At 38.1% G+C, this 27,928-nt stretch overlaps 1 protein-coding gene across 16 annotated transcripts in view; it reads left to right on the top strand.

The window, feature by feature from the left end:
• The window catches only part of SYTL2 (synaptotagmin like 2), a 104,317-nt gene that overhangs the window by 66,887 nt on the left and 9,502 nt on the right, over positions 1–27,928 (top strand). For 3 of the 16 annotated variants that reach the window (XM_033120199.1, XM_033120196.1, XM_033120197.1), the window contains exons 6-15: positions 199–313; positions 1,506–2,309; positions 5,848–9,717; positions 12,504–12,605; positions 14,603–14,656; positions 15,899–15,946; positions 19,662–19,756; positions 22,678–22,797; positions 24,707–24,876; positions 25,971–26,073. In XM_033120199.1, the coding sequence (XP_032976090.1) occupies positions 199–313; positions 1,506–2,309; positions 5,848–9,717; positions 12,504–12,605; positions 14,603–14,656; positions 15,899–15,946; positions 19,662–19,756; positions 22,678–22,797; positions 24,707–24,876; positions 25,971–26,073 (5,481 nt within the window). The other 13 variants (XM_033120204.1, XM_033120202.1, XM_033120203.1 and 10 more) reach the window with 12 other exon arrangements.

Genomic DNA, 27,928 nt, shown 5'->3' with positions numbered 1-27,928 from the left:
GTTTTTGTTTGTTTTTTTGTAAAACATATATAGGAATTCTATGCTAACCTGATTAACCAGGGCAATCATTTTTCAGACATGCCAGGTACAGTTTACTGGATAAAACTACCAAATATTGGAGATAATAAGCAATTGCTAACACTGAGTTGCTGTTATGACATTTAAAATGAGTTTGATAAACAATGTTTTTTTCCCCAGCAAAGGAAGAATCCATTTAATATTTCCAAGTTGCCAGAAGATCACTTATCTCAACAAACCAAAAATGAGCAGTCAAAAAATGGAAGAGCTGGTTTTTTTCAGACTTCAAAAGAGGGTAAATATTATTTTTATGGACTAGATATTTTTATCTTTGTTATCTGTGGTCTAAGGGAAATTCTCAGAGTTCCTTGAACTAAAATAACTTTTAAAAGAAAGTGAAAGGTCCTGATGGTTTTCTTATTCTGCTATGCCCATTGGTTTCCTGCTTGAGAGAAGAAAGCAGAAATTTTTGAAATTGGAGGCTCCTGCATTCCAGTCTTAGAGCTGACGCTTGTGCAACCTTTATGCCTTGGGTTCCCCCTCAGTGAACTGGGAAATTTTTTTACCAGAGGCATTCAGTCACTTATTTAAGAGCATTTATCGGATGTCTACCATGTGCAGACACAGTTCTGTTTAAAATTAAAAGAGTTTACCTCGAGAGAAAAAAGCCACTTGATAGTGTTATGATCTTCTAATCTGTAATTATCAGACCAATCCCTCAGGAGTATTAGATCAGGTTTGTGACTTAATGAATTTAAATCTGCTTCTTATGGAATTTTACCATTCTTCCATACCATTAAGAGGAAATGCCAGACAATAATCTGTTTAAAAACAACTGTAAGAAAATCCCACAAGCATTAAGGATGGACAAGGGGTAGAAAATTAACAATTGAAAGTGGAGGTAGGAGTTTTAATTAGTCCTATTTAATATTAGTGTATTTCCCCCTCGACACTGGGTATACTTTATATAGCATTAAATATTTTACAGAAAAAAAAGTCGATTTTAAAGAAAAAAAGTCACTGGAATATGTTCCCTTTCTTTTTCCATTTTGACAAAATTAATTTTTGTTTTAGGTATTGAGTTTTGTTTTTTTAGCTGAGTTCTTTTTTCTGGTTTCCACGTGAATTTTTTAAGTAACTTCTGTGCTTTTTTTTAAGTAACTTTTGTAACTCTATGAGGGATTTTTAAAAATACATTAAAAATTTTTTTATTAAGTACAAAACACCTCAAAGTATGTATAGGTAAAACACAATAATCTTAAATGTACAGTTCAATGAAATTTATGCATGAATTTTTAAAGGCTTTTTAATTAGTTCTGTACTTATGCTACATACTTTATTGTCTTTGATATTTTAATACTTCTGCCAAATGTAGATTAAGTTTATCATAGGTGCTTCTTGTTTTTTTTTTTTTTTTAATCAGAGGTGTTTTAAATTATAGAGTTACTCTCCATTTGATATATCACCTAATGTGTTTTAATTTTCAGGTGAATTGTCAGAGTCAAAAGAAAAGTCATCTATCCTGGATATTTCAAGCCAAAAGTTAGAGAAACCAAAGCAGACTTTTCCAGACCCTGGGAGTGAATCCCAAATCAAAGCACCAATCCCCAAAGCCAGGACAATGATCTACAAATCACGTGACTTAAAGCAAGAAGATAACCAGTCTTTTCCTAGACAAAGGACAGACTCCCTGAATGCGAGAGCGGCTCCGAGAGGGATCCTTAAGCGCAACTCCAGCTCCAGCAGCACAGACTCAGAAACTGTCCGTTGGCATCAGAACTTTGAACCCAAAAGCAAAATTGTGTCACCTGGCCTAACAATCCATGAGAGAATTTCGGAGAAGGAGCATTCTTTAGAAGACGACTCCTCCTCAAACTCACCAGAGCCATTAAAGCATGTGAGATTCTCTGCAGTGAAGGATGAACTCCCGCTGAGTCCCAGGCTAATCCATGGCCGGGAAGTGGGAGAATTCGGTGTTTTAGAATCTGACAGGTTGAAGGACGGAACACAAGATGTAGGGGACATGGATGAGTTTGGGAAGGAACCTAAGCCTTCCCAGTACAGAAAGTCTTTGCCTTTACGTCAGTCAGCCTCAGGCCCAAGTGCAACAAAAAATGGGACGCATCAGCCAACGACTTCCGATTCTTTTCCGATTAATGGGCACCCTTCTCCGTCAGAAGTTTTACCTGCAAGACCACAGTCCATTGAGAATTCACCCACTGTCAGTGAACACAAAGCTAAATCATCAGAATTATCAAGGCTTGAATCAGAATTGTCCAAAAGCCCTGCTGGTAAGAGAGTTGTCACTTCCAGGCTCTAAGCGCTGACCCGGTGAGCTTGGAATGGCCGGGTCAGCCAGCCCTGTAGAAAGGCGTTCTGCCTCTTAGCCATTGCAGCTGGAATTCAGGCAGATGCCACTGGGGAATGCTTATATCTCTCAATGGGTTTAGAGGCTTTCCTTAATCACCAGTAGCTAAAAGAACCAGGTTAGCACAGTTTCTGGCCCATTATGTTTTACCCTAAAAATTGTAATCAAATCAATTATTTAAACAAATTACAGTGTTTTGAGTTAAATCAAGGTGTTTACACAGAGTAGGAATTAAAGATATGCTAATACCTTTTTATAGAGTAAATATATTATTACTCACCTAACTCAAATTTATCAATTGCCATTTATCCAAACCTTTGGTGTCTCTTCTACTCTCCAGAGAACCTTCACTTTCATGTCCTCAAAGGGTGGGAAACTAGACTTTGAGTGCTCTCGATGAAAAAGCCTCAGACTTTGGCCTACACAGGGCCTCTAGTCATTTGTTCTTAGCCTTTAAAAGTTTTGCAGGAATACTGTCTTTCAGTGTGAGTTGAGAGGCAATAAGAATACTGCTTTTTCCCTACCAAATAGTTAACTAGCCCTCTCTTGAAGATTCTACAAATCAAGGGATGCTAAAAACTGCTTTCCATACTTACATGATTACTTCGTAATTCTCATATTTTAGAAAACAAAAACAATGGGGACAATCATTCTGCGTACTCTCTGCCATCTTTAATAAGTCTTCATCCAACCCTATGATTATATCTTTATAGTCAAGAAAAATTTTAGTACCGTGTCTCCCCGAAAATAAGACCTAGCTGGACAATCAGCTCTAATGTGTCTTTTGGAACAAAAATTAATATAAGACCCAGTCTTATTTTACTATAAGACTGGGTCTTATATAATATAATATAATGTCATATAATATAATATAATATAATATAATGTCATATAATATAATATAATATAATATAAAAAACTGGGTCTTATATTAATTTTGTTCCAAAAGATGCATTAGAGCTGATTGTCTGACTAGGTCTTATTTTTGGGAAAACAGCATGGCAACAGTCAAGTTTCTAATCCATTTGCTCTCACCCTCCCTTATTAGTCAGTATTAACTTAACCCTGAGTCACCTTTGCTTAGCGCTACAGTTTCATATTTGTTCAGATCAATCTACTTCTCAAAGGACAAAGCATTTTCACCACCCCTCCCTGCTGCACATTTAAAATCATTTGAGCAGAACAGAATATTTTCTTTAAAAAATTAAAAATTAGCAGGTGCTTCTTCAAGAAATGAAGGAACTCATATTAAAGGAAATTATTGTAGTTTGAGTAAATATTGGCAAACGATTGGATGATGCTTACTGAAATGTTTATTCAAATAATGAAAAATAATTTCTTTGGTAATATTTTCCTTTATTATAATTCATAGAAAAAAATTAGTAAACCTTTCTTGTTTTTCAAACTGCACCGACTTTACCACAGAATATCTTTGAAATTTTGTATTGACTACTTATTTGTGCTTTCTGTTTTTTACATCACAACTGGCCATGAAATTTGGGAGGAAGGCATTATCATCTGCATCCATTTTGATTGGCAGACAGGCCTTCTGGCCTCAGAGTTTGTAAACAAAGTTCTGCTCACTTATTAATGCCCTGCTTTTTTCCTGCTTACCACAAAAATAAAAAGTAATAAATGGAGCACAAAAAGAAAATCAGGACCACAAAAATGATAGCCTCTCTGCAAATTATAAGTGTTTGACTTTAGCTTTGCGCTCCAAGATAGTCAATATCATACTCATTATTGTCCTGGGGGGGGCGAAAAACCCAAAACAATTCCTTAGAAGAAACAAAATATTCCCTGGAATCAAATAACTGTTCTTATTTTAAAAGTAATAAACTTTCACTGTAAAACATTTGAAAAGAAAAAAAAAGCCCTCAGATGCACTGATAAACAGTGCTGTACCTCAAGAGCTGAAATATATGGTGGATGGATGCAAAATTGATTCCTCTCACCATCACTCCCAATAACTAATTTTATTTAAAAAATTAAAACACAGAAATGCACACAGAATGAAACAAATAGCATCTGTGATGTCATTACTCAGCATTGACTATTGTTAACATTTAATTGTAGAGCCTTTCAATAATTTTCAGGCATGAATATAATTTTAAATTATGTTTATATTGCCCAGACTTCTTTTTTCAGTAACGGTATATTACAAATATTTTTCATCGTTGAGTAGTTTTCTGTTAAACAGACTAACAGAATTCTTAAAGATTTCTCAAAGAAACTTCACAATTGTTGACATATATTTAATAGTTCAATGTGTAATTAAGAAAGGAAACCAGTATCCACTGGTGCCAATTATTGTTTAAGACTTTGTTGTTTGCACATTTAGCCAGAGTTGATGATTAAAATTAAACATAGAATTTTATTAACTGATTTGTCCTTTAGCCCATTTGAAATGCAGCTGACTTCATAAAAATTCAGGTCACGAAACTTTTAGGAACATGTATTGCACAGCTTAGCATTTATATGGAAGAGGGAGAAATGGTAAAACAAGTAAGCCTTAACTAAAGGGGAGAAGGTTTGAGTTCCCTTATCTAAAGGTACCCTGTGTGATAATGGCTCAGAAAGGATTCTGTCTACTTTCTTGATTGCTTAGAAAGAACTTAAAAATCTTCCTCTAGCCTCCTAGCCATTGGTTAGCCAACATCAGGGAATAGGTATGGATCACATTCTCTATCAGTTCTCATTTTAGTGTGTTTGACTCATAGAAACTACTTCGAACTCACAAATTATAGGAGGGAAATAGGGGATAATGATGGAGGCTTTTGAGACCATGGTGCTAAAACTCCAGGGTGTACAACAATCCCTGGGAGAGCTGTTAGTAAAGATTCCGGGACCCCATCTTCAGATTCTGGTTTTAATAGATCAGGAGTAAGGCCCAGGAATGCAAATATCCTCATCGTGCCATTCTAAGGTGCTGGACGGAACTCCTTGTTTAATCTTCTTTGAAAGTTATTTTTCCAACTCCGGAAACCTCTAAGTCTGTGTTTTTCAAACTTGGTTATAAGCCTTTTTCTGGGGTTTATGAGTGTGCCAGTGGATAGGTGGAATCATAAAATCACATGGTATATGTTCCTGGAGTGTTGATTTCATGCAAAGATTAGAGAGTGGGAGAAAAATTAATGTATAAAATGTAACATGGAGCAGAATACAAAATTCACATGAATTTTTAAAATAAACCAGAGACTTCAAAGAAATTTCCCAATTCAGTCCAGCCCCACACTTCCAGGGCACTGCATTTACCTTCCTTTACATAGGGCATATTTGGTAGAATATCTTAATTAGGATGGTTTATATTATAATCCCTGAAAAATGCTGATATAAACAGCTAATGGTGTGGAACATGTAAAAAATACAAAGTTCCTTTTTTAAAAGATAATGTGAGTTGTTGAATAATAATTCTTTAAGCATTCTCTTTTCTTATTTAGAAAAGCATTTCTGTATTGCAGATGAACTGTCTCGTGTTGAACCTGAGCCATCTCAGGTGCCAGATTGCAGTTCTAGAGACCATCAGCAAGGTAAGCCTCCTCTTCTCAAGGCCCTAAAAGCTAAGACATCCTCACGCTCTGGTCCATATGCCACTGAGATAAGGAAGACAACTGATGATTCCATATCTAAAGTCCTAGACTGGTTTAACCGAAGTTCTCATTCAGATGACAATAAGTCCTCTCTCCAACATCCCCGAAGAATAGAGCCCAAAGAAAAAACAGACTCAAAATCACAGATCGCTACTGCCTTGGTGACAGATGACACCAATCTAAATGAAAATGGCTCAAAAGCTCTATTATCCACCAAAGTTGAATTAACACCTATGGGATCTGATTCGACGTTCCAGGTAGCGGGAAATATGCTGCCTTCTGGAAATTGCCAAGATAACGTGAATATCAAACCCAAATCTATTAATTTGTCCCAACAAGGCAAGGAAGGTCCAGGCATATTGCATCCATTTGAAATCTACAGTCCAAATCAAGGGAGTAAAACTGTGGACTATAGCCAAACTTCGAAAAACATAGAAGGAAATGGGGTACCTCCCCCAACCAGTAACTATTCCTACGGTGCCCTCGAAGGATCTGATGCAGCAGACCAAGTTTTTTGCAACAGTAAGGATGCTGGCAGCTTAGGTGAAGAAGAGCCCAAAGTTCATGTTTATGAAAAAAATAATGGAAACTCAGAGGTGAATTTTGACTCTTCAAAAATTGTCAAAGAATTAGGTTTGAAAGACAACTTGAGGACAGAGAGAGAGAGCAAAGGAGGAGCTACTTTCATCGAGAAAGCTTCTTCAGAGCCAGAGAATATTGAGTTGCTCCCTGGGGCTGCCAACAACAAATCTGCTTGGAAGAAGCCTGAGGACCAACTACAAGAAAAAGCTAGTGAGATTCCCAAGAACCAAGTGCAAAGAGAGAAATACAAAAGAGTAAGTGACAGAATATCATTTTGGGAAGGTGAGAAAGCTGCAGCTAAGTTAATTCATAAAGAACCCACATCTTCACACAGTCAGGGACAACCTTCTGCTAAAGCATATCAGCCTGTGAAGTCCATGGACAGTTTATCTACAGACCAGAATGAGTATAATCAAGTCACTGCCAAACAAGTGGTCCTAGATGAGGATGGCCAAGTAGCCCATCTCTCCAGTTGTCATTCCTCAAATAAACCTGAAGAGACCAGGGCCCAAATATCAGGTCCATTCAAAAATTATCCTTTATCTGACCAATCAGGTAAAGTGTCTCCGTTTCAGAATAAGATAAATGAGCCTGTAAAGAGATTGCCAGTGGCAGACAGTTTGCATTCTGGAAGAGACATCACTTTTCTGGCACTGCAACATCCTTCAAATGTTGGGAGTGAAATACATAGTTCTTTGGAGAAAGACAGATCTCTAATTGGTGAATCAAATCCGAACAACTTTAAAGTTGTGTCACTAAAAGAAAGAATGAATGAACCCAGCACCGAACAGGTCTATAATCACTCTCAATTTGAGAATCTGAGAAAGTTTTGGGACTTAGGAGCCAAGCCAAACGGTCAGGATCATGTTGAGAAGAATACTATCACAACAAGCCAAAAAAATTCTGTGCCTTTTAGTAGCCAGAAACATAAAGAATTCCATGATATTGAATCATCAGGGGAAAATACCCATGAAATAGAGACACTTCTGAGCCAAAAAAAAGTTCCGGCAACAGAGGAAATAGAGAAATTAAATTCAAAGTGCATACTCCAGGTGTCACCAGATGAAACCACATTTCCATTGAGACCACCCAGAAAGTCCACTCATCAGTTGCCAGGAAATGAGTCATCAAAGGAAAATGTGGAAAAGAATACAGAATGGTTTGGTACTCCAGTGTTCAAGGAAGAAAAGGATTACTCAGACCAAGAGATTCAAGAATCCATCGTGAAAACTAGGGTTTTGTCTAAAGACTACAAAGACATTTTTAATGACAGCTTACAGAAGCTGCTTTCAGAAGCTTCCTCACCAGTAATCCAACCTTCTTCTGGTGGAAACGTTCATGGAAAACAAGTGCTTGAACCAGGTGTTTCTGAAAATAGGACATGGCCTGAAAAGACAGATTTTGCTGATACTGATGAAGAAGCCAAAAGACGTAAGGAGATCATTAATGAGCGTGTAGACAAAATAGAAGCTCCTCCAAAGGTCAAACTAAACACTTGGGCTGCGAGTCTAGACAAACTCCTGAGGGAAGGAACTGAAAGTTTACCCTCTCCCTCACAAAACAACTTGGAACCTGTTACCACTAGGATCAGCTCTGAGCCTGAAGAGAGTGGAGTTTTTGAAAAAGGGACAGAACTGAGTTGCAATTTGTCAGACTGTCAGAGAAGGAGAATAGTTCCTTTTCCAGAGGGGGAAGAAACTTTGGGAAAAACGGATCTCACCCAGAAAGCTGAAAGTAGTGAGTGCCAGCTGAACACAGAGAACTTGTTTCAGATGGCTGCAGAAGGATCTCACTCATTGGATCAAACTTCCCATCTTCATAGAAAGGGTTCTTTTGGGGATGTGGCCAACTCTTCCCAAGATACGCCTTCTTCCGGAGATGGTCATCTTGCTCCCCAGGAGAAGGCACTACCTTCTCAAAGGGAAATTTCAGAGACTGTAGAAAAAATCATTCTTCCACCCAAACCTGTATTGGATGATGTAAATGTTGTGTTACAAAAGCTACTTAGAGAAGCTTGGTTGAGTTATCCAGTTGAGAGGGAAGTAGTTCCTGGAGAAGTAAAAGCAGAATTTCCTGAAGGAGTACAAGCGGCAGGTAGTCCCAAAACTTCTTCGGCCACAACGGACATCATAGTTTCAGACAGAAAGGACTTTTATTCCTTCAACATAGTTCCTGATAAAACTCATGAAGTTGGATCTTATTTAGCTGCCGAAATAGCTCCGTCAGAACAAAAACGTAGGTCAGTTGGTTCCACGGTTGCTCAGTATGGCAAAAAGTTACCTCAGGAAGTGGCGGAAATTGTGAGGGAAACAATTATTCAACCTAAGTCAGAGCTACTTGAATTCAGTGCAGGCTCAGAAAAACTACTGAAGGAAACAATGGAAACTCCCTCCTCAAAATATGAAAGGGACACGGAGACTCTTTGTTCATCAAAGTTAGTAGGTGGTACTCAGGTGCCAAGGCAACCTGCTTCTGAATTCCATGCTGAAGAAATAAAAGAAACAGTAAAAAAGTCTGAGGCTCCATCAAAAACTGAGAGTGCTTTTGATATTGGTTTTGAGAAGCTCCTTAAAGAAATATCTGAAGCTCTTTCTTCTCAGCCCCAGGTGTCAGTAAAGGAAGAAACTCCTGAGAAGGAGACTTTACAGCCAGAGCAGGCCAGGTTCTTGGGGAGAACCCAAGAGGCCCCTGGAATGAAGCTTAAGAGTCATGTTTTCAAATCTCAAGTCAACCAATGTGATAAAGTGTTGGGAGGAGAAGCTATGACAGATTTATCAGTGGATCTCTGTGGTTCTGAAAGTAGAGTTGAGATCCCTGAAATCCCACAACTTCATGTGGACCGTGAAATAGGGACCACTGAAACTATAAAACCCCCAGAGTACAGGAATAGTGAAAGGGAGTTTGCAGGGGCTGGAGAAAGGGCTTTTCAGGAACCTGGCTTCAAAGTGGGACCTGCAGCAATTACTGTGTCCAGAGGTAGGCAACCTATTCCTCTCCTGACCACCAAGGAAAGCCCTACAAAAACGAGCAATGTTGAATTGATTTTGGCATCACCATATGAGAGACAAAAGAAAGAGGAAGAAAAAGAAGGTGTCTCTGACGCTGATTTTTCAGATGGCAACATCGGTTCTAATGCAGAAAGCTGGAGAAATACCTCCAGTGAGCATTTTGAAGTTTTTAATCTATTGGTTAATGAATTGACTTATGGAATGATGACGTAAAGGGTGATAGAGTTTTTCAAATTGGAATTAATTTGACACTCCCAAAGGGTGCTAAATTCTTCTTATCACTGCAGTTCCCGCTAGCCTTTCTTTATAAAAATCTACATTTTCTTCTATATTCCTTAATCAAATAAGTTACATAGAGATAGCTTTTCCCACAAGGCAGTGCTTTAGAATCTCATTAATTCTCGTTAGTATTCTCACTGGCACTTTATTCTCTTTATTCTCATTCTCGTTAATCAACAATAGAACTTTTAGCTTTAAACTTTTTGGGTTTAGAAACTACCTCTAAAACATTCCTGCTAGTTTTCTTCCTGGAAATAATTGGAATTGCTTTCATAATTGGTAATCCAAACAGAAGTCTTTAGTAAGATTTGTGGCAAAAAAATGCCACAAATGGGCACAGATTTTTCTTTTAAGAGCAATGTCTTACCATAGTACTGGCTAAATACCAGGAACAAAGTGCACAGCTGGAACTTTCTTTCCCTTGGATCCCTTGTGCTATAGAGTTTTTGTTGCCACTCTCTCCCTCTTGTTTTCAGTTATCTGCAGAATCTTCCCCTCCTAGAGTATGACTTTGGTCAGATGACTTCATTTGATTCCACCCACGGGCATTATCTGGCTTGTGGCATTTCTTTGACTCCAGACTTGACTAAATAGATAAAGATCTTAATCTATTACCGTATTCATCTAAGTGGATTTGGGGGTACTGGCTTCAGCCAGGCTATAAAGCATAGGGTTTGTCTCAGTTTGCTGTTCTGATCAACACGGGCATTTTAGCAGAGGCACACAGGAGCGAATAGGAATGAGAAGTTACCTGATCAGAGTGATGAAATGATACAAGATGCTCTCTAGGAGGACATTTTAACCAAAGCTGCCCAATAACTAGTGTTGATCACCTTCCTAGTAATTTTAATAGGGATTTGTCACTTTCAAGCTCCCTACGGTCTCATTGAGAATAAATAAGATTTACTGAGTGGCCAGCTTGTGAGGTTTGGATTCCTTGGCAAGTAGCTCTAGGGCTTCTTGAAAACTGACCAAAGAATCCGTCTTTAATCCTAATTGATTAAGTTGACGCCCTTTAGCAAACGTTGCTGGTAATAAAAGGAAAGTGAAATACCAGTCTCTGAAACTAGACATGTAAGATGTTAAACTTGTTGAAGTGGACTTGTACTGAGTTACCCCATCAGTTACTAGGAAAACGGACCCTTAGGAGGAGAGGGGCTTGTAAATTTGCACTTACATTGGAGACTATTGCTTAGTGTACATAGCTACATTTATAATATATCAGCACCGCTGATGGAAAAGCAAGAAGCCTATCTAAAAATGAAATAATCAATTTTAAATAATCACCCAGACAGGAGCTCAGGGGAGGTATTTTAAAATTATAAGCCAAATAAGAGAGATAAAATGGTACAGACATAGTTTTATATCCTCTAACCTAAATTATTATTTTAAAACAAGTGTGTGGGGGTGGGGTGAAAGTAGGGAGGAGCCTGACTACAAAGCCACCATCATTTTGGTTAGCCACCTGACATGTTTGAGCTCTTCCCCAACCAATACTTCAACATGCTTCTTTGAAAAGGACGAGGAGTGGTTCCATGGTCAAATACTTTTGAAAATGCTAGGAGATTATACACGTGGTCAGCATATTAAAGTTTCTGAGAAGGCCTTCAGTGAGAAATCTTTTACATTTGAACCCAAGGCATCCTGAATCTAATTCATCACAGAATCCGTTTGCTGTAGAATACCTATTAACATCAAGCAGAAGTGGGATGCATTTCAGTAAAATATTATATCTAGAGAAGTGCTTCCCAGATTCATTTACTCCTCAATGGGATCATTCATTGGTTTAGCAAGCATTTTTGAAATGCCTATTTGCCAACGACTGTTTTAGGTCCTGAGAATACAACAGTGATAAGGGATAGTGCTCAGACCAGGGCTTATCCATGACGGAGTTTTTACTGTCAAAATAGAAAAATAATTAAGTACTATCGAGAGAAATTTTTTGTAAGGTTAGATGTATTCAGTTAGATGTATTTAGTTATTCTGAGGTTATGCCCTTCCCCCACCTTTTCGTCCTTTCATAAAGTAAAGACATCAGTAGATGGTAGATCACACCACCACCACCACCCCCCATTTCAAATGCCTTAGCAAAATAAAAAATTGACTACCTCATGTCATTTCCCAACATTTTGATGGAAATTTTACTAGCTCACAAAACCCCAAAAGCCTACATCTGTTGATCAAGAGACATCACCCATCTGTGTATTCGATTATACACAGATGTTAAACATCTGAATCCTGCCTTCTATGGTTTTCAGCTAATTTTTTTAATGCTCCTAAAACCATGTTGTGGCTATCTTCAAAAGCGAGAAGTGAAGTGGAAAGATTCAAAGTCTGGCACAGAACAAATCATGGGCCTAAAATAGAGGTGTAGAAGACATTAATGTGGTAATCTTGTTTCTTTCTGATTTATGCTTGCAAATATTTCTTGACCAAAAAATTATTTTTTTTAAAGGACGTACTATTAGTGAAGAAATGTTCTTCTGTGAAGTGCTTCATAGAGTAAATAAAAGTGTAGAGGTTTATGGTATAATGCCTCCTTTCAACCTACCATTTCAATGTCCATTGGTTATAAAGAGTTTGGTGGGTTTTTTTGTTTTTGGGTTTTTTTTTTTTTTTTTGTATTGTGCAGCATTCATCAGTTTTGTCTTGTAACAGGTTCAGAAGAAGAACCCAGTCCTGTTTTGAAAACTTTGGAAAGGAGCGCTGCTAGGAAAATGCCTTCCAAAAGTCTAGAAGACATTTCATCAGATTCATCAAGTGAGAATAAAGTTTGCCCCACTGTTCATGCCCCTATCTAAGCTTCAAAATGCTTATGTGCTCGTCTGTGGCCTCACTGCATGCTGTGATGCAAGGCAACCCCCCTAAAGGGGGGCTTAACAGATGAGAATAACCTTTCCCAAGTGAACTAAAGAGGCTCACCCTAATCCAGCTGGAACTTGGCTTTTAAAATAATGCATGAAGTTTGGTTACTAGAACACTAGATTTCCTTGCATTGAAGAATCCCAGTTTGCATGTTTATTCAAGTACAGTGAGTTTTAAAAGATTATGGTAGCTAGTGATTCTAGCAGTAACAACTAACGTTGTGTACTAGATGCCAAGAGTCGCCTAAGCGTTTTACATGCATTATTTCATTTATCTGGCATAAGCAACCCTGTGACTGTCAAGTTGTTGTCCCCATTTTTCAGATGAGGAAAATGAAACTTAGAGAGGTAAAGTGACTTGCTTAGGATCATACAGCAGAGCTGGGATTCAAAATCAACAGACTATTGTCAAGAGCATTTACGAAGTGACCATGTTGTATATGACAGTGTTGGATGTCTGATGAATTTTGCATGATATGGAGATGAATTAGTCCCTGGCTTCAAGGACTTTCCTTTCTCTTTTATCCCTTCTTTTCATGTATCTCTTTTGGACACTGGAACTATAAGCCCAAAGACTACCTGACACGCAACACTTAAGGCACACCATTCCCCACTGGCTGCTGCTTTAATGGGTGAAGGATTTCTGAAGTACTAACATAAAACATAATGTATGAACATAGGGACTTGTGAGCCAGACAAATGGACTTAGCAATCATGACTTCTAGGGGTTTTGTTCTTGTTGTTTTTAAGCTAAGATACACCCCCAGGATTGCAGATGGTCATGAGAAAGTTTATTGAGTGAAAGTTAATCACTGCCAAACTTATGATTAAAAATTGACCATTGTCATGTTTAGAATACTTTTTATGCATCTGCAATTGAGACTAGGAAGTCAGAATTTAAAAAGGAAAAAGGAAAAAAAAAAAAGCCAGTAAACAATGTTTAAAATTCAGAGATTCCTGGGGCTCCGAAGGCAGTATTCCTAATTTGGCATGCAGTCCTAACCCCAAAGATGTTGGCATCTCAGGCTCGGAAGGGACCTTGAAGGTCACCCATTCCAAACTCCCTCCAATGCAGGAATTCCCTCTAAAGCCTCCTCAACAGGTGGCCAACCCCCACACCCTCCGGAATGCTTCCAGAGAAGGAGTGTGCAGTCCCGTTGTTGGACAGCCCCGATAGTTCTTGGTGATGGGCCCTGAGGAAAAAAACAACAACAACAACACAACCTCGGCACCGATTGTTCAATTTGGCAAATTGAACTTGCCTGCGTAGCTTAAGGCTATTTCCACAGTGCAGCTTTAAAGTACTCAGGAATGTGTAGGGTTAAAAAAAAAATCACCATCAGCTGATGGGTATTCCTGCACGCTCCCTTCCAAATACCGATACCCACTCTCACACTTGCCTGCCAAGATTCCACTTAGCAGCTGGTCCCCAGTTACATCTCTTCAGTTGACTTCCCAAGCAAGGCTCCCAGAGGCGTACACAAGTGGTGATGCACACACAGAAATATTTGTTAATGATCATGGGTTTGGGAAGGTGTTAGTCACGGTTAACATCTCACCCTTTTTAGAAGAATAGAGAGGCTGTTGCAGCTCCATGCTTTCTCCTGCTGCCAGCCGATTGCTTTCTCTGAGCTAACCCTCTAACCCTTGGGAGTCCGTGTGCAGCAGTGTGCTGATGTAAGCTGCATCGGGGCTGAAATGGGAGCTCCTGCTATGGCACTGGCTCAAGTAGCTAATCTAAAGAGAAAGTATTTGGGGGAAGACATCTTGGTTGCACCCCTCACTGCATCTTGACTAATTGCTTCCAACTCCGGGGGCTTTCAGGGACAACCTCATTGTTCTTTCTCACCAAGGGTCAGCCGTGTTAACCATTTGTTAATTTCTCCTGAACAGATCAAGCAAAAGTAGATAATCTGCCAGAAGAATTAATACGTAGTGCTGAAGATGGTAAATATCTTTATGTATTTGCATGTCTGTCTGTGTGTTAGATTCTGGGGCGCTTTGGGCAGTCACCGGGATGAAGCTGTTGGATAAATAGAAACGTCATTTGCTACTGTGTGATGAATGGTGCCTAAGTTATTATGAAATGGTTTTGACTTGGTGCATTTAATGCTGTTTGTTTTCTTAAGGCTTCTGCTAGTGATAGCGTTGTGAGGATCTCATCGGAGACCCTTGGGAAGCAAGGGTTTCTATAAATAGAAAATTGTATTTCTATGGGAAGTAGCTGATTTTTGCTACTCTGACTTGCAGCAGAACTCCCTGTGAGTGGGTTCCTCGGTTAAGTTGTTTCTATATTTGATTCTCAAGTTCTCAGCATTTGGATCTCCCTGGGCATACCTGGTAAAGCTTTATATTCAAAGACAAAAATCCTGGAACAAAAGGGGGGGCTCCTGCCTCTGCTCATGTAAATAACAGTATAGACCGAGGATAAAATGAACTGATTCTGAATATTATGGAGTCAGAAGATTTTGAAGCTTATCAGTTCATCAGCTATTACTTGGCTCCGATATAAAATGAATAATGGAATAGTACCTTGGTGGGGGGAGGGATGGAAATGAGTGTGATTTTTATCGTTCAGCAATCATGCAAATGTATAATTTATATTTGCATGCTGGAATTTGGTTTTCTAAATTGCCTTCACTATAATAATAAAAATGTATATTCACCTGCGGTCTCCCATATAAAGGCAGCAACAGAGATCCTCAAAGATCATTCCTTACTTTTATGTAATAGTTTTGTCTTTCTCACTCTGTTTACAACAATCTCATCGAAATAGGTGGGACCGGGATTTTTACCTTCATTTTACAGATAAGAAAAGCTCCGGGAAATTAGCTGACTTGTCTAAGGTCCTGTAGCTAGCTAGTCAGTCAGTGGAAGGGTTGGGACTAGAATCTCAGTTTCATTGCTCCTTGTCCAGTGCTCCTTCCATTTTCTGTGCCGTGGCTTAGCAAATTGGAGGAAAGATACCAAACAAACAGCTCCTATGCTGGATGTTGGATTTTTGGTTGAACAGGAGCCATAAAGAAGCTAAGGAAGAGTCATATTGGGGAATGGATCAAAGCAAGCTGAAAAGCTGTCAGATGTATTCTGCAGTCTCACTTATGAAACTGACATTTGAGCTTTACTTTCATGTCTCTTTAATCCTTCTGTTAAAATGGTATTTATTCTCAACGTTGCTCTTCTGAGTAGATCAAAAAGCAGATCAGGAACGAGATACAAATGAATGCATACCAGGAAGTGAGTAGCAGGATCTTTCTCACAAATGACTAAATGTTGCCACTCTACATGATGTTAAATACACTGAAATAACTAACCCCATTAATAACAGCTTTATTATTGGTACTAAACTCTTGCAGCTTACAAAACTATTTCATTCTGGCAAGGGTTTTATTGAAAACTTTTTACTACTATCTGTGTTGAAAGATTAATTTGTTGTTCCCTGGAGGGAGAGTTACAGATTTTAAAAAATTATTTTATATACATATAAATGTATTGCATATATATGTTAATGGTGAGTATTATCCTTTTGTTAGTCTCTCTGCTCTTTGAGTCTTTGCTTAAAATAAAGTTGGCACCTTCCAATATCACGTGGCTTTTCTGTTGCAGTGTGGTCTTGAGGATTGGATCTCTGTGGCCTTTACACAAGACTGTAGACATGAAGCAATTTATCATTTATTTGGAGCGAAAAAAGAACTGTACTTTGACAATTAGTATGAAGTGTGGTTGTGTATGCCACTGCATATCTGTAGAAGCAGATGTTATTATGTCCAGGGTTTAGGGTCTGAGGTTCAACACTGGACTCAACCGGTATATATTCAATGTGTAAAGCAAGTGAACATCTGAATCTTAAGAAATAAATGTACACATGTGGGGGCAAATGTCCATCCAATAATTAATATCCACCGCCCAGCAAAGATAATGATTCTTCACTCTTTTCTGTTCAATCTTAAGATGACGGTACTTACCTGTGACTACTGTGTTGAGGACAGAAAGGACATTAAAAAGGTGTTTGTGGGCCTAGCAAAGCATGCAGGTATGCGTGTGTGTCTTCCGAGCTTCCAGATTTCAGTCAGTTTCATAATCCTAGGCGCTGGAGATATGAAGAAAATGATACACATGCTTGCCCTTAGGCGTCCACGGGATTTTTAACAACAGTTTCCCCTGTCTTCGGATGTGCTGATAGGTCTTCATGACAAGAGCAGCTTAAATGAGGAGCCATTAGATGGAGAAGCAAAGTGCCAATGCTAGAAAGCAGTGACAGCTAGTCTGAAATCTGAAAGTGCCCTCGTGAGGTCCCCCTGCCAGAGATGAAGTTGCTCTGCTTTGGCACATGACCTAACCAATTCTTAAGAGCTACCTAGGAAAAAAGACAATCCAGGCTTCAGCCCTTGGTGTGTGTTCTTTGTCCTGCTGCGGCAGAGAAAATAAGACTGCTGTCCCTCGGAGGGGTGGTGGGTAAAAGGGACTTTTTCGGTTGCTTTGGAACTGGCAAATACTTAAATTGGGGCATCTTATTTTATCTTGCTGTTTTGTTCAATATTTAGTCTGAGGAGTGAAAACAAAACACAGGCATAGATATTTATCTGTCTGTCTGTTTGTCTATCCATTCATCCATCCAATATATCTGCATCTTCATTTGTGACCTCCTGATTAGCTTAGTTATTGGTCAAGGCAGATAGAATAATCATGTAGTGAATTCTGGATAATTAATTTCTCTCTTTTTTATAATGTTTTCTAAGATAATTCAATGCCTGGGCTGAGATTATTCCTTTTCTCTAGTGAAGAGTGTATTCTTACCACAGGACAAAATGAAATACATGATCTATATTCTTGAAACTAATATAATATTGACTGTCAACTGTAATTGAAAGAATTTTTTAAAATGTTTAAATGATTAACTGAAAAAATGAAATATATGACCAAAACATAAATAACTAAAGGCCAATAAATGTAAAACAGTTGAGTAGTGGATATACTTTGAAAATAATAAGGAACAGTGTTGTGATAAAAAGTTTTTGCATATTCATTGGGCTATCCTGTGCCCTCATGGGACCTAATCTTACACTGCTTCTGTATAAGTCACTCAAATACACACACACACACACACACACACACACACACACACACAGAGGAAGTGATTAAGGTGGGTACCATCTTGTGATACACCATAAATGTATAAATGTATTTTGATACATTTGTGAGCCTAAGGCTAGGTGAGAACTATGTGAATTAGCAAATATTTAATATGTGTATTTCAGTTTTCAGTTTTCCTTCATTAGGTTTCATTTAACTAAAGATGACTTTACCTAATGCTCAGGGCTGAATTTGAGCCTTTTGAGTTACATATAGGAATTTAATTTGATTTTTATGTTTTCTTAGCATCTCTTTCAGGGATAAAGCAAAGTCAATATATTTGTTTCACATTGAAAAGATAATTTAAGGCATCTCTATTATAATATATTTTTTGGGGGGGCAGATATTGGGGAACATTGTGTTTCTCCAGGGTCCCTCAGCTCCAAGTCATTGTCCTTCAATCTAGTTGTGGGAGGCGCAGCACCATTTTCAATCTTAGTTGCAGGGGGCGCAGCCCACCATCCCATGCCAACCCTGTTGCTAAGAGCTCGCACTCTAACCAACTGAGCCATCTGGCTGCCCCTTCGGAAGCTCAGCGGCAGCTCATTGTCTTCAGTCTAGTTGTGGAGGGCGCAGCTCACTGGCCCATGTGGGAATCAAACGAGCAACCCTGTTGTTCAGAGCTCGCACTTTCACCAACAGAGCCATCTGGCTGCCCCTCTATCATAATATTATTTTGTTGTTGTTTAGCAAATACATATATAGAGCCTACTTATATGGGCCAGGCACTGTTCTAAAGTGCCTTGAAAAATATGAACTCAGTATAAAAGCTATCACTACAAGAAAAGCTTAGACATTGTGATTCTTAGACAAAGAAGAAAATAGTGTTCTAAATAGAGTTATACAAATTAGGAATAGAATTCATCATCTTATTACTGTGTTTCCCTGAAAATAAGACCTAACTGGAAAATAAGCCCTAGCATGATTTTTCAGGATGACATCCCCTGAACATAAGCCCTAATGCGTCTTTTGGAGCAAAAATTAATATAAGACCAGGTCTTAATTTTCAGGGAAACACAGTATGACTTCCGCACATATTCTTACTGTATCAGAAAGAAACCATCTGCTGCATTTTCATGTTAAATTCTTAGAGTATCCTAACTCGAATCATTTAAACTTGGCCTTAGGTACCTCTATTGAAAATTCTCTGAGTTGACAGGTATCTAAATAATTTCAATGTCTATAAAGTAATTCATTTTGAAATTGTAACCTTTCATAATTCTGAGTGAGCAACATTGTCAGAAAAGTAATCCCCACAATCACTAAATAAACAAACCTCCTCTTAGACACTCAGTAGCCAGGACACAAACCTCCTCTTAGACACTCAGTAGCCAGGACACAAACCTCCTCTTAGACACTCAGTAGCCAGGACACATTTGTGATTGAGTTGTGTACAAAGATCCTTGCTGTGTGATGAAATAGTTTTTCAGCCTGCAGCATGTTAAAATATATCTCAAGGAGATGAATCAATAAGTTAACAGATCTCGTGGTTCAAAATTCTGATGTGAAAAAATAAGTTAAAACCTAATTACATAGGCAGCACATTTTACTATAATTCAAATCCAGCTCCAGTTCAATAAAAATGAATGGTTTTTAAATTAATTTTTATTCTCTATTTGGTTCAACTCCTTGCTAGTTTTCCCTATATCTTTTATAAACTGCATGTTGCTTACCTTACGTGCATGTGAATTACTGTGCCTTTAACCTTTTTACAAAAACATCTCTGTTCATAGATGAAAGAAAAGTGTGTTTTCAACTTATGCCTTATGTGTGTCTGACAATTATATGGATAATTTTGAACGAAAATGCTGCTATTTAGTTTCCACAGTGCCTTCACAGCCTGATAATCAGTTTTCCCACCCCGACAAACTCAAAAGGATGAGCAAGTCTGTTCCTGCATTTCTCCAAGATGAGGCAAGTTTGTCTTTTGTACCTTCAGAAAAATGGAACGAAAGAGGTGGATTTGCTATGCCAAGGTTGGTGTGTTTGTATTCAGCCATGGCAGAGACCAAAGAGGTCAGCAGGACTGACCCTTGCCTTTCATATCAATAGAGGTAGTGTTGTTGGTCCTGGAACAAGGCAAAGTATGTCTCATTTGACTCAAACGGTAACTCTTTCTGGTAGTGAAGTCAAATTGCATAGATTTGGGAATGTGACTTTTGTTTCAAAGTGGGTACAAAGTAAGAAATCCAGGCAGAAATATGTTGGCATGAACTAACGACTCCTCGTTTAGAGCAGAGTTGATTTCTGGAAGCTTAGTCTAGGTAGCGTGACTAGCTTGAAAGCATTTGTTAAAATAATGAACAATGATATAGCAAACTTTAAGGATGTCTACTGGGTGTAGGCACTTTATATACATTATCTCATTTAATCCTCCTGCAGCCCTGGGAGGTGGGCTCCCTCACGATCCCCAGATATTACAGATGAGGAAACTGAGACTAAGAGAGGTGAAGTAACCTCGCTCAGCTAGAAAGAGGTAGAACCAGGACCAAAGCCCACATCTGACTCCCGTACTGTTACTGTCTCTATGCGTACTGTCTCAAGTAAGAACAAGACTATTACCTACCACTCACTGAGTACTTTATAGTACCAGGCACTTCATATTCATTCTGTTATCTAACTCTCACTAACTCAATGTGGTTAAGTACTGTTTTCTCCATTTTATAAAAGAAGAAAGGGCCTCAGAGAAGTCAAGTAACTTTCCCAAAATCCAACAGCTGCTAAAAAGCAGCTCTAGTACTGTCACTCAGGTCCTTTGACTTAACTAAGATTCCATGTTCTTGCAACCAGGCAGTTAGGAGTCTGAGCTTTGGCAGCAGACATTCCTAGTCCTGACTATGCTGCTGATTTGCTGTGTGATCACGGACAAGTTCCTTAACATCCCTGAGATCTGGTTTCCTAGTACCTACCTCCTTAGGTTGTGAGGACTGAGCGAGCTAATGTGGAGAAAACACATAGCATGGTGCCTGATACATAGTGAGTACCCAGTAAGTGTTAGCTATTACTATTTGCAGATCGGGTCTGATTTTTTGATGGTGAAATAAAAAGCTTCCTCCTCAAGCACTCTCTCCATAGATGGAATATGAAGAAAGCTTTGGACAACACATACATTATACCCCTCCTCTACCATCTTCTGGGCACCATTCTTGGGCCTTAGATGAACGGTAACTGCAAACAATCAGCTCTTGCATGGGCTTAAGAGCCCACATTAAGGTTCCTTTGGAAAGAAGCACTCATTCTTTAAAACTGACTCATTAGTTGGAGGCCAACCGTGGGCACCTCGTGGAGTTTCTATACTCTTATACCTTTGTAATATGCTTTGATCTTGGAGGGTCATGTGAATGGACCGTATAATAATCCGAGAGGCAAATAATGCCAGTTCCTGCCTGTTTTTTTTTTTTTTTATTTTCTCCTCCCTTCAGTTTTAACCTGCTGTCTCAGTTCCATACAACAGTCCAAATCATTTGAGTTTGTGCATCAGAGATGTCAAATTAAGCTGTATCATTTTCCCTTTCAAAGTACATGGGGTTGGACAGGATACTAAAGAAAGTGGAGATGAAATCAGGCCTCGCTCCTTTGTCCATTTTCCCTTTGAGACTTAGCATCAGTGACGTGTTGAGTGCCAACTGTGTGAAAACCAGTGTTACAGGTCAACAAGACCTTCCAACAATTAACTAATGATCTGATATACTAGGTAGAATGTAGTACATGCCGTAATAGAAGGAAATCGGCTGCAAGCATGTGGGGGAAAGTGGGACAACAGAGACTTTAGAAAGACTTGGAATTTTTTTTTTTAATCCTTGAGTATTCTTTTCTCATTCTTATAAGTCATCGATTTTGTTTTTCTTTAACTCCTTTCTTAATCTGCACTAGAATTGGCATCTGTTATATTGATACATAATTGCATGGCCCTGGAATATGTCGGCATGAACTAACTCCTCTGCCATGAAGGTGTTTCCCTCACCCCAGGAGCCATGAACTGCTTCGTAAACTCTCTAACCTCCAAAGGAGCTCCTTCTGAACCATGATGTTTTAAAGCTGCCATTTAATAAACTTTAGATCTAAATATAATACTTATTGTTGCTATTTATCTTTCTTGACCCGGGTAAATATTTCCTGAGACATATATAAAATAAGCACTTTGTCACTATTTTTTTTTCCACAAATGTGTTAAACTCTTAATGCGGGTAGAATGTATAATTTAATATACTTCCCCTATAGCAACAAACAGATAAGCACAGTAGCGCTATAGAAATTCATATGAGGTGATTTAAATTTTTTTAAATATGTAACTTTTGGTTAAAACAGATCAGACTAGCATTTATTTTTCCTACTTTAATAGTGTCGTAAGTAAAAGATTTGATTTTCAGTTAGCACGATGTTAAAGTTAGAGCTATGTTAATAATGAGAGAAATGAAGCATGACATTTTATGGTTTGACACTAAAACTTAGACATTTTATTGTCTGGGTAAAGCTAATTTCTCATATATATCAGTAAAGTTCTCCAAGAAACATAAATATGTCATATTAAGAAAGAATAAGAAAGCTCGCAGTCATGCTGTCTTTTGTAGCATCTTGGGACTACCTTGTAGGTGAAAAAAAAAAAATTACTCTGTTACTTTGGTAGCTAAGCGCTGCTCTCCTCCTTCAGTGAGGTCCAAGGCAGACCACGCACCCCACCCTGAATCCCATTCCATGGCAATTAGCACTTGTGTCCTTTGGCCTTGGGAAATATCATAGATCAGTGGGATACCAAAATATTTTCTTTAAACAGAGATTCTGATCTTGACTCATTCTGCATTTAAATCTTGTGTATATTATATGATGTTTTGTAGAGTGATGACAGAGAAACAGATACAACATCAGAAAGCAGTTACCAGCTCAGCAGACATAAGAAGAGCCCAAGCTCTTTAACCAATCTTAGCAGCTCCTCTGGCATGACGTCCCTGTCTTCTGTATGTAAACAAAGGCTCCATGTTAATATCGCACCGCTTGCGTGAACCTTGCTCTGCCATGCTCCTGCTACTGTAAAATGGCCTCCTGTTGTGTTTCTCAGATTCCAACGGCACAAGCTTTTACTTCTAAACCACCATGAGCTTCTGGCTAACTGCATCTTCCTTTTTCTTTCTTTTTTTAAGCATCAAAGAGTTCATACCCGTTATAAATCAATTTGGTTTTTGGGATGTAAGCACTTCAAAAATAAACCTGAATTTCCAACAAAATGAACCACTAAATTTTTCTGTGCAAGAAATGGGTATCTATTATAAAGTCCACTTATATCAGAGAGGCTTTTATATACTGTTGGCAGGTACTGAATTGTGACTCTCTTAGCAAGCTTGATGGAGACAAGTGCTGAATCCCATAAAGAATAGGAGAGGTGATTCTGTGCCTTATAGAAAGATTCTGAACAGGGTTTTAAAACAAAAGTTCTTTCAATGTGGTCGCTCACATTTGATTTAGAGAATTTGACTTTATGTAGAACTTCTTTCTTAAAGTGAGGTAGTTGTATGTGCATGTAGTATGTGTGTAGAAATATACAGAGGGTGCCAAAAATATATATATACACACTTTAAGAAAGGAAAAAAAACCTATTAAAATTACACTGATGGTAACCACTTTGAGCACCTTTTGTAATTGCAGAAGTCAAACGTGACTTGTTTTTGTTATTGGTATCTTTTGTTATTGGTCATCTTTTGTTATTGGTATATATTATTACGATTTTAATACAGTTTCTTTTCCTTTCTTAAAATGTGTATACATTTTTTTGGCACCCTCTGTATATATGTAAATATATCTACATACACTAATCCAAATATTTCTCTAATATACATACACATGTGCATGTACATATCTCTCCAGGTATGTGGCCGAGGTATGCTCAACAAATGATAAAGCTGTGCTTAAATTCTAACTACCGTGTTTCCCTGAAAATATGACCTAGCTAGACAATCAGCTCTAATGCGTCTTTTGGAGCAAAAATTAATATAAGACTTGGTCTTATTTTACTATAATATAAGACCAGGTCTTATAATAATATAATATAATATAATATAATATAATATAATATAATATAATATAATATAATATATAATATAATACCCTGTCTTATTTTACTATAAGACCGGTCTTATGTAATAATAATATAATATAATATAGTATAGTATAATATAATATAATATAATACTGGGTCATATTAATTTTTGCTACAAAAGATGCATTAGAGCTGATTGTCTGACTAGGTCTTATTTTGGGGGAAACACGGTAGCTTCACATTTCTCAAACTTTTTTTTTTAAGGATCTATTTAAATTGAATTTCTGCTGCTAACAATCTAATGTATGGTCTTGGGAAGACTTTAAACTCCCTTCATCAATCATCCACTTTCTACCCCTCCTGACCTCTAAAAGCTTATGGCTCAGTAAGCATTTTCCTAGATTCAGTGGATGGGTAACATAGTAAAATTCCTTTTTAGTGCCTTGGAAATTGGATCGAGCAATGTGTCACTGTGATTTGTGTGCCTGGGGCTTCTCACATCTCCTTTCTTTAACACTTTAAATACTAAGCATGCCTAAAAATGGAATTCTGAATACCCCTTACCGTAAAATCACCCTGCTATGAAACGAGCCAGCATCTAAATAACTTTTCATCTATGTGTTTTAGGGGCAATTTTTTTAAAACACTAGTTGGGCTATGTATGTCATGTCAGGTTGTCTGTGTTGCTGTGTCTTTAAGCCATATTAAATTAATTGCTTTTATATGCAAACTAGAGAAATAATGGCAAGCAAGGTTTGATTTATATCCATGATCCTTGTGTTGGGTTCAAGAACGAGACAGAGATGAGCGCTGCATGTTTCTGATGCTTTCAGGTCAGTGGCAGTGTGATGAGCGTTTACAGTGGAGACTTTGGCAATCTGGAAGTGAAAGGAAACATTCAGTTCGCCGTTGACTACGTGGACTCACTGAAGGAGCTGCATATCTTTGTGGCCCAGTGTAAAGACTTAGCAGCAGCAGATGCTAAAAAACAGCGTTCAGACCCGTAAGTACAGTTTGGGGTCACTGTTGTCTCTTAGTTACTCTTAATCTTGTAGGAATTGGGGAGGACAGAAAGCAAGTGAAGGGAGGGCATGGGTGTGACTGTGTTAAAAGGAATGTGAAAGGAAAAGTTGTGGGGAAATGCTGTTTTATTTACTGTATGTATTCATATACCAAAATGATCAAATCACAAAACATGTCAGAGAGGCAGAAAATGTTTCAAGTTGGAAGGGGCTTTTGAGGTCATCTTGTCCAGTTCCTTCTTTTTTAGAGATAAGGAAACAAGGGCCACAGAAACTAAGCAGCCTGTTACATAAATTCTGACAGTCAGCAGCAAAATGAAGAATGAGGGCTCGAATCCCAGGCTCTTTCCACGACACTCTGAATCTTTCTCTAAAATTAGGGACATGTGGCACATACTTCATACTGTTCAGTGGTGCAGAAATAGCTCAAATTCTAGAATGAAGTAATTTCCATATTTAAATTATACTCTACAGAAGAACTTTAGGCGGAATTAACAATTCATCTTTGAACTCATAGGTTTAATTGCATTTCAGGTTTTTTGCAAAAGTTAAATGGTGTTACCACTTATCCCTATGCAGAAGTCTGATTCTTAATTATTTTGCTAGCATAAGCCCAATTATTTTTGCTTTTATTATAAAAATAAGTGGGCTCAATATATATATTTTTTTACATTGCATATGGTTTGATTAGGTGTGTGCTGACATTGTTTTTCAAAAGACAGTAACAAAAACTTTTTAAAAAAAATTCTGCAAAGCCTTTCTTCATAGGAAACAAGCCGATAGAATTAAGCACTCTGAGGTCTGTTGTCTTCCTAACCCCCACACGCCCTTAATAGATAAGGACAAATGAAAAGAGTTCTGAAAATTTTCAAAGCAATATAAAATTGTCAATTCCACTGAAATCACTTTAAACTTTTAAGTACAAAGGTGTTGGTGAGGATATTTATTACTTACTGCTTTTCTCATTATTATGAAATAATTATTTCTGTCAATTTTTAATGCATTGTTAAAAGTAGAAGTGGAAATATCACTTCAGCTTTCTCTGACTTTCTTGTCTGTTCAATTCTCTTTTTAGATATGTAAAGACTTACCTGTTACCAGACAAGGGCAAAATGGGCAAGAAGAAAACACTCGTAGTGAAGAAAACTTTGAATCCTGTGTATAACGAGATATTGCGGGTATCTATGAACTCTTTAGGAAAATCCTAGATAGTGACCTATGTGTTTAAATAGCCACATCTTCTTGAGTAGTATCCAATAGAAAGTGTCAGTCACCAAGAGAGGAGAAGGAAAGGAATAAACATTTTTGGAAAATCTGCTTTGTATTAGATGATACACCATAAATGTTGCCTGCGCTATCTCATTCATTCCTTACATACCCGGCCAAAGCAGGTATTATCGGCATCCGACAGGTGAAGCAAAAGAAGCTTAGAGAAATAGGATGATTTGCTCAAGGATACACAGCTGGTACCATTGAGCATTGCAACGAAAACGGTCTTCTAAAAGCGTAATTCTGATCGTTACTTCTCCACTTAACATCCTTGAGGGTGCCCATTATATCAGGATCCAGTCCATCCTTCACTTGCACACCAGGGCCGTCACAACCTGAGCTCCAGCCTCATCTTTTCACACTGGTAGTCACTGCTCAGGTCGCTGTGATTTTGTTCTGCTCCTTGGAAGAACTACATTTTCTCACACCGCTGGGACTCTCTGTCCCTTTAGGATGGAGTATTTCCCGCCCATTCTATCCTGAACTACCTCCTGCAGCCTTAAATGCCTCATCCTATGAGAGGCTGTCTTGAACCCCTCAGTTCCCCTGCTGTCTGCTGCCTCCGTCTACTTGTTTTATAATAGACTATATTAGCACTCAGCACTTTACTGGTTTGTCGGCTTTGCCATTAAATTGTGAGTTCTCTGAGGGCTGGGACCAACTCTGTGTTGTTCATAAACTGTGTGTTCTTGGGTAAATGACTTAACCTGTCCGCACATCTGCAAAGGGGAGATAACAGTCGTGCCTACTTACCTGCAACAGTAGTTGTGGACATTAAATATACATGAAGGAATTCGTGTACATTAAACACTTAATAAATGTTGACTCTTAGTACAGTGTCTGGGACAGGTACCCCAGAAAATGTTTATTGGAAGGACAGATAAATGGAAAACATCCCTGGCTCAAATACCCATATTCTTTTCTTCCCCCAAACTGCATCATGCTGCCGAAGTGATGAGGAACAGATAATGTGAAACTACAAATAGAAAAAGTGTTGTTCATTCCCGCTTTCTGAAAATTCTGTCCAAGTATTTGGTTATACTCCGAGTAAAGAGGTAGAGTTAAATTAACTCTCAGTCATCCAGGGGTGAATTTTCTGTAACAAGTTTTAATGGCAGTTTGAGTATGATACACCACAGCACCCTAGCTATTTCTAGGTCAGCTACTTCAACCCTATACTCAGGAAAAGCCAGATAATTTAAATGGTAAATTCAAAGAAAAGCAAGTCTGCTACAACCAAAATGGATATCCAAGTAGTACATCATAAAGCCAGATAGAAATTATTTTTAGATTCGAAGTACTATAATCCCTTCCATGATTACATATAATCAAGGACTGACTGCATTTGAGATGAAATTGTTCGGATGCCAAATATTTTCTGCTTGACCATATAAAGCAGGAAAAATCAAGTATCTTTTCTTGAAAAACACCTTGTTTTTGCAGGATATCAATAGTGGGAGAGATTGTGTGTATATGGGGGCAGGAGCTGTATGGAAACTCTGTACTTTCCACTCAGTTTTGCTGTGAATCTAAAACTCCTCTAAAAAATAAAGTCTATTAAAAAATAGACTTTGTCCTGTGGTAGAAAACAGACCATTGGATTAAACTTCATTTGTATTTTCAGATTGCATTTGATGTATGTTATACCTACTTAGAACTAAAAACATCCAGTAAAAAAAAATGAATAATTGGCTTTTGTTTTCAGAAAGCTATTACCAGCTATGATATTTGAGCCATGGTTTGCTTTTTCCAGAGGGGCAAAGA

Source organism: Rhinolophus ferrumequinum, chromosome 11 (assembly GCF_004115265.2).
Source record: "Rhinolophus ferrumequinum isolate MPI-CBG mRhiFer1 chromosome 11, mRhiFer1_v1.p, whole genome shotgun sequence".
Taxonomy (NCBI): Eukaryota; Metazoa; Chordata; class Mammalia; order Chiroptera; family Rhinolophidae; genus Rhinolophus; species Rhinolophus ferrumequinum.
This window is presented reverse-complemented; position numbering and strand designations above follow the sequence as displayed.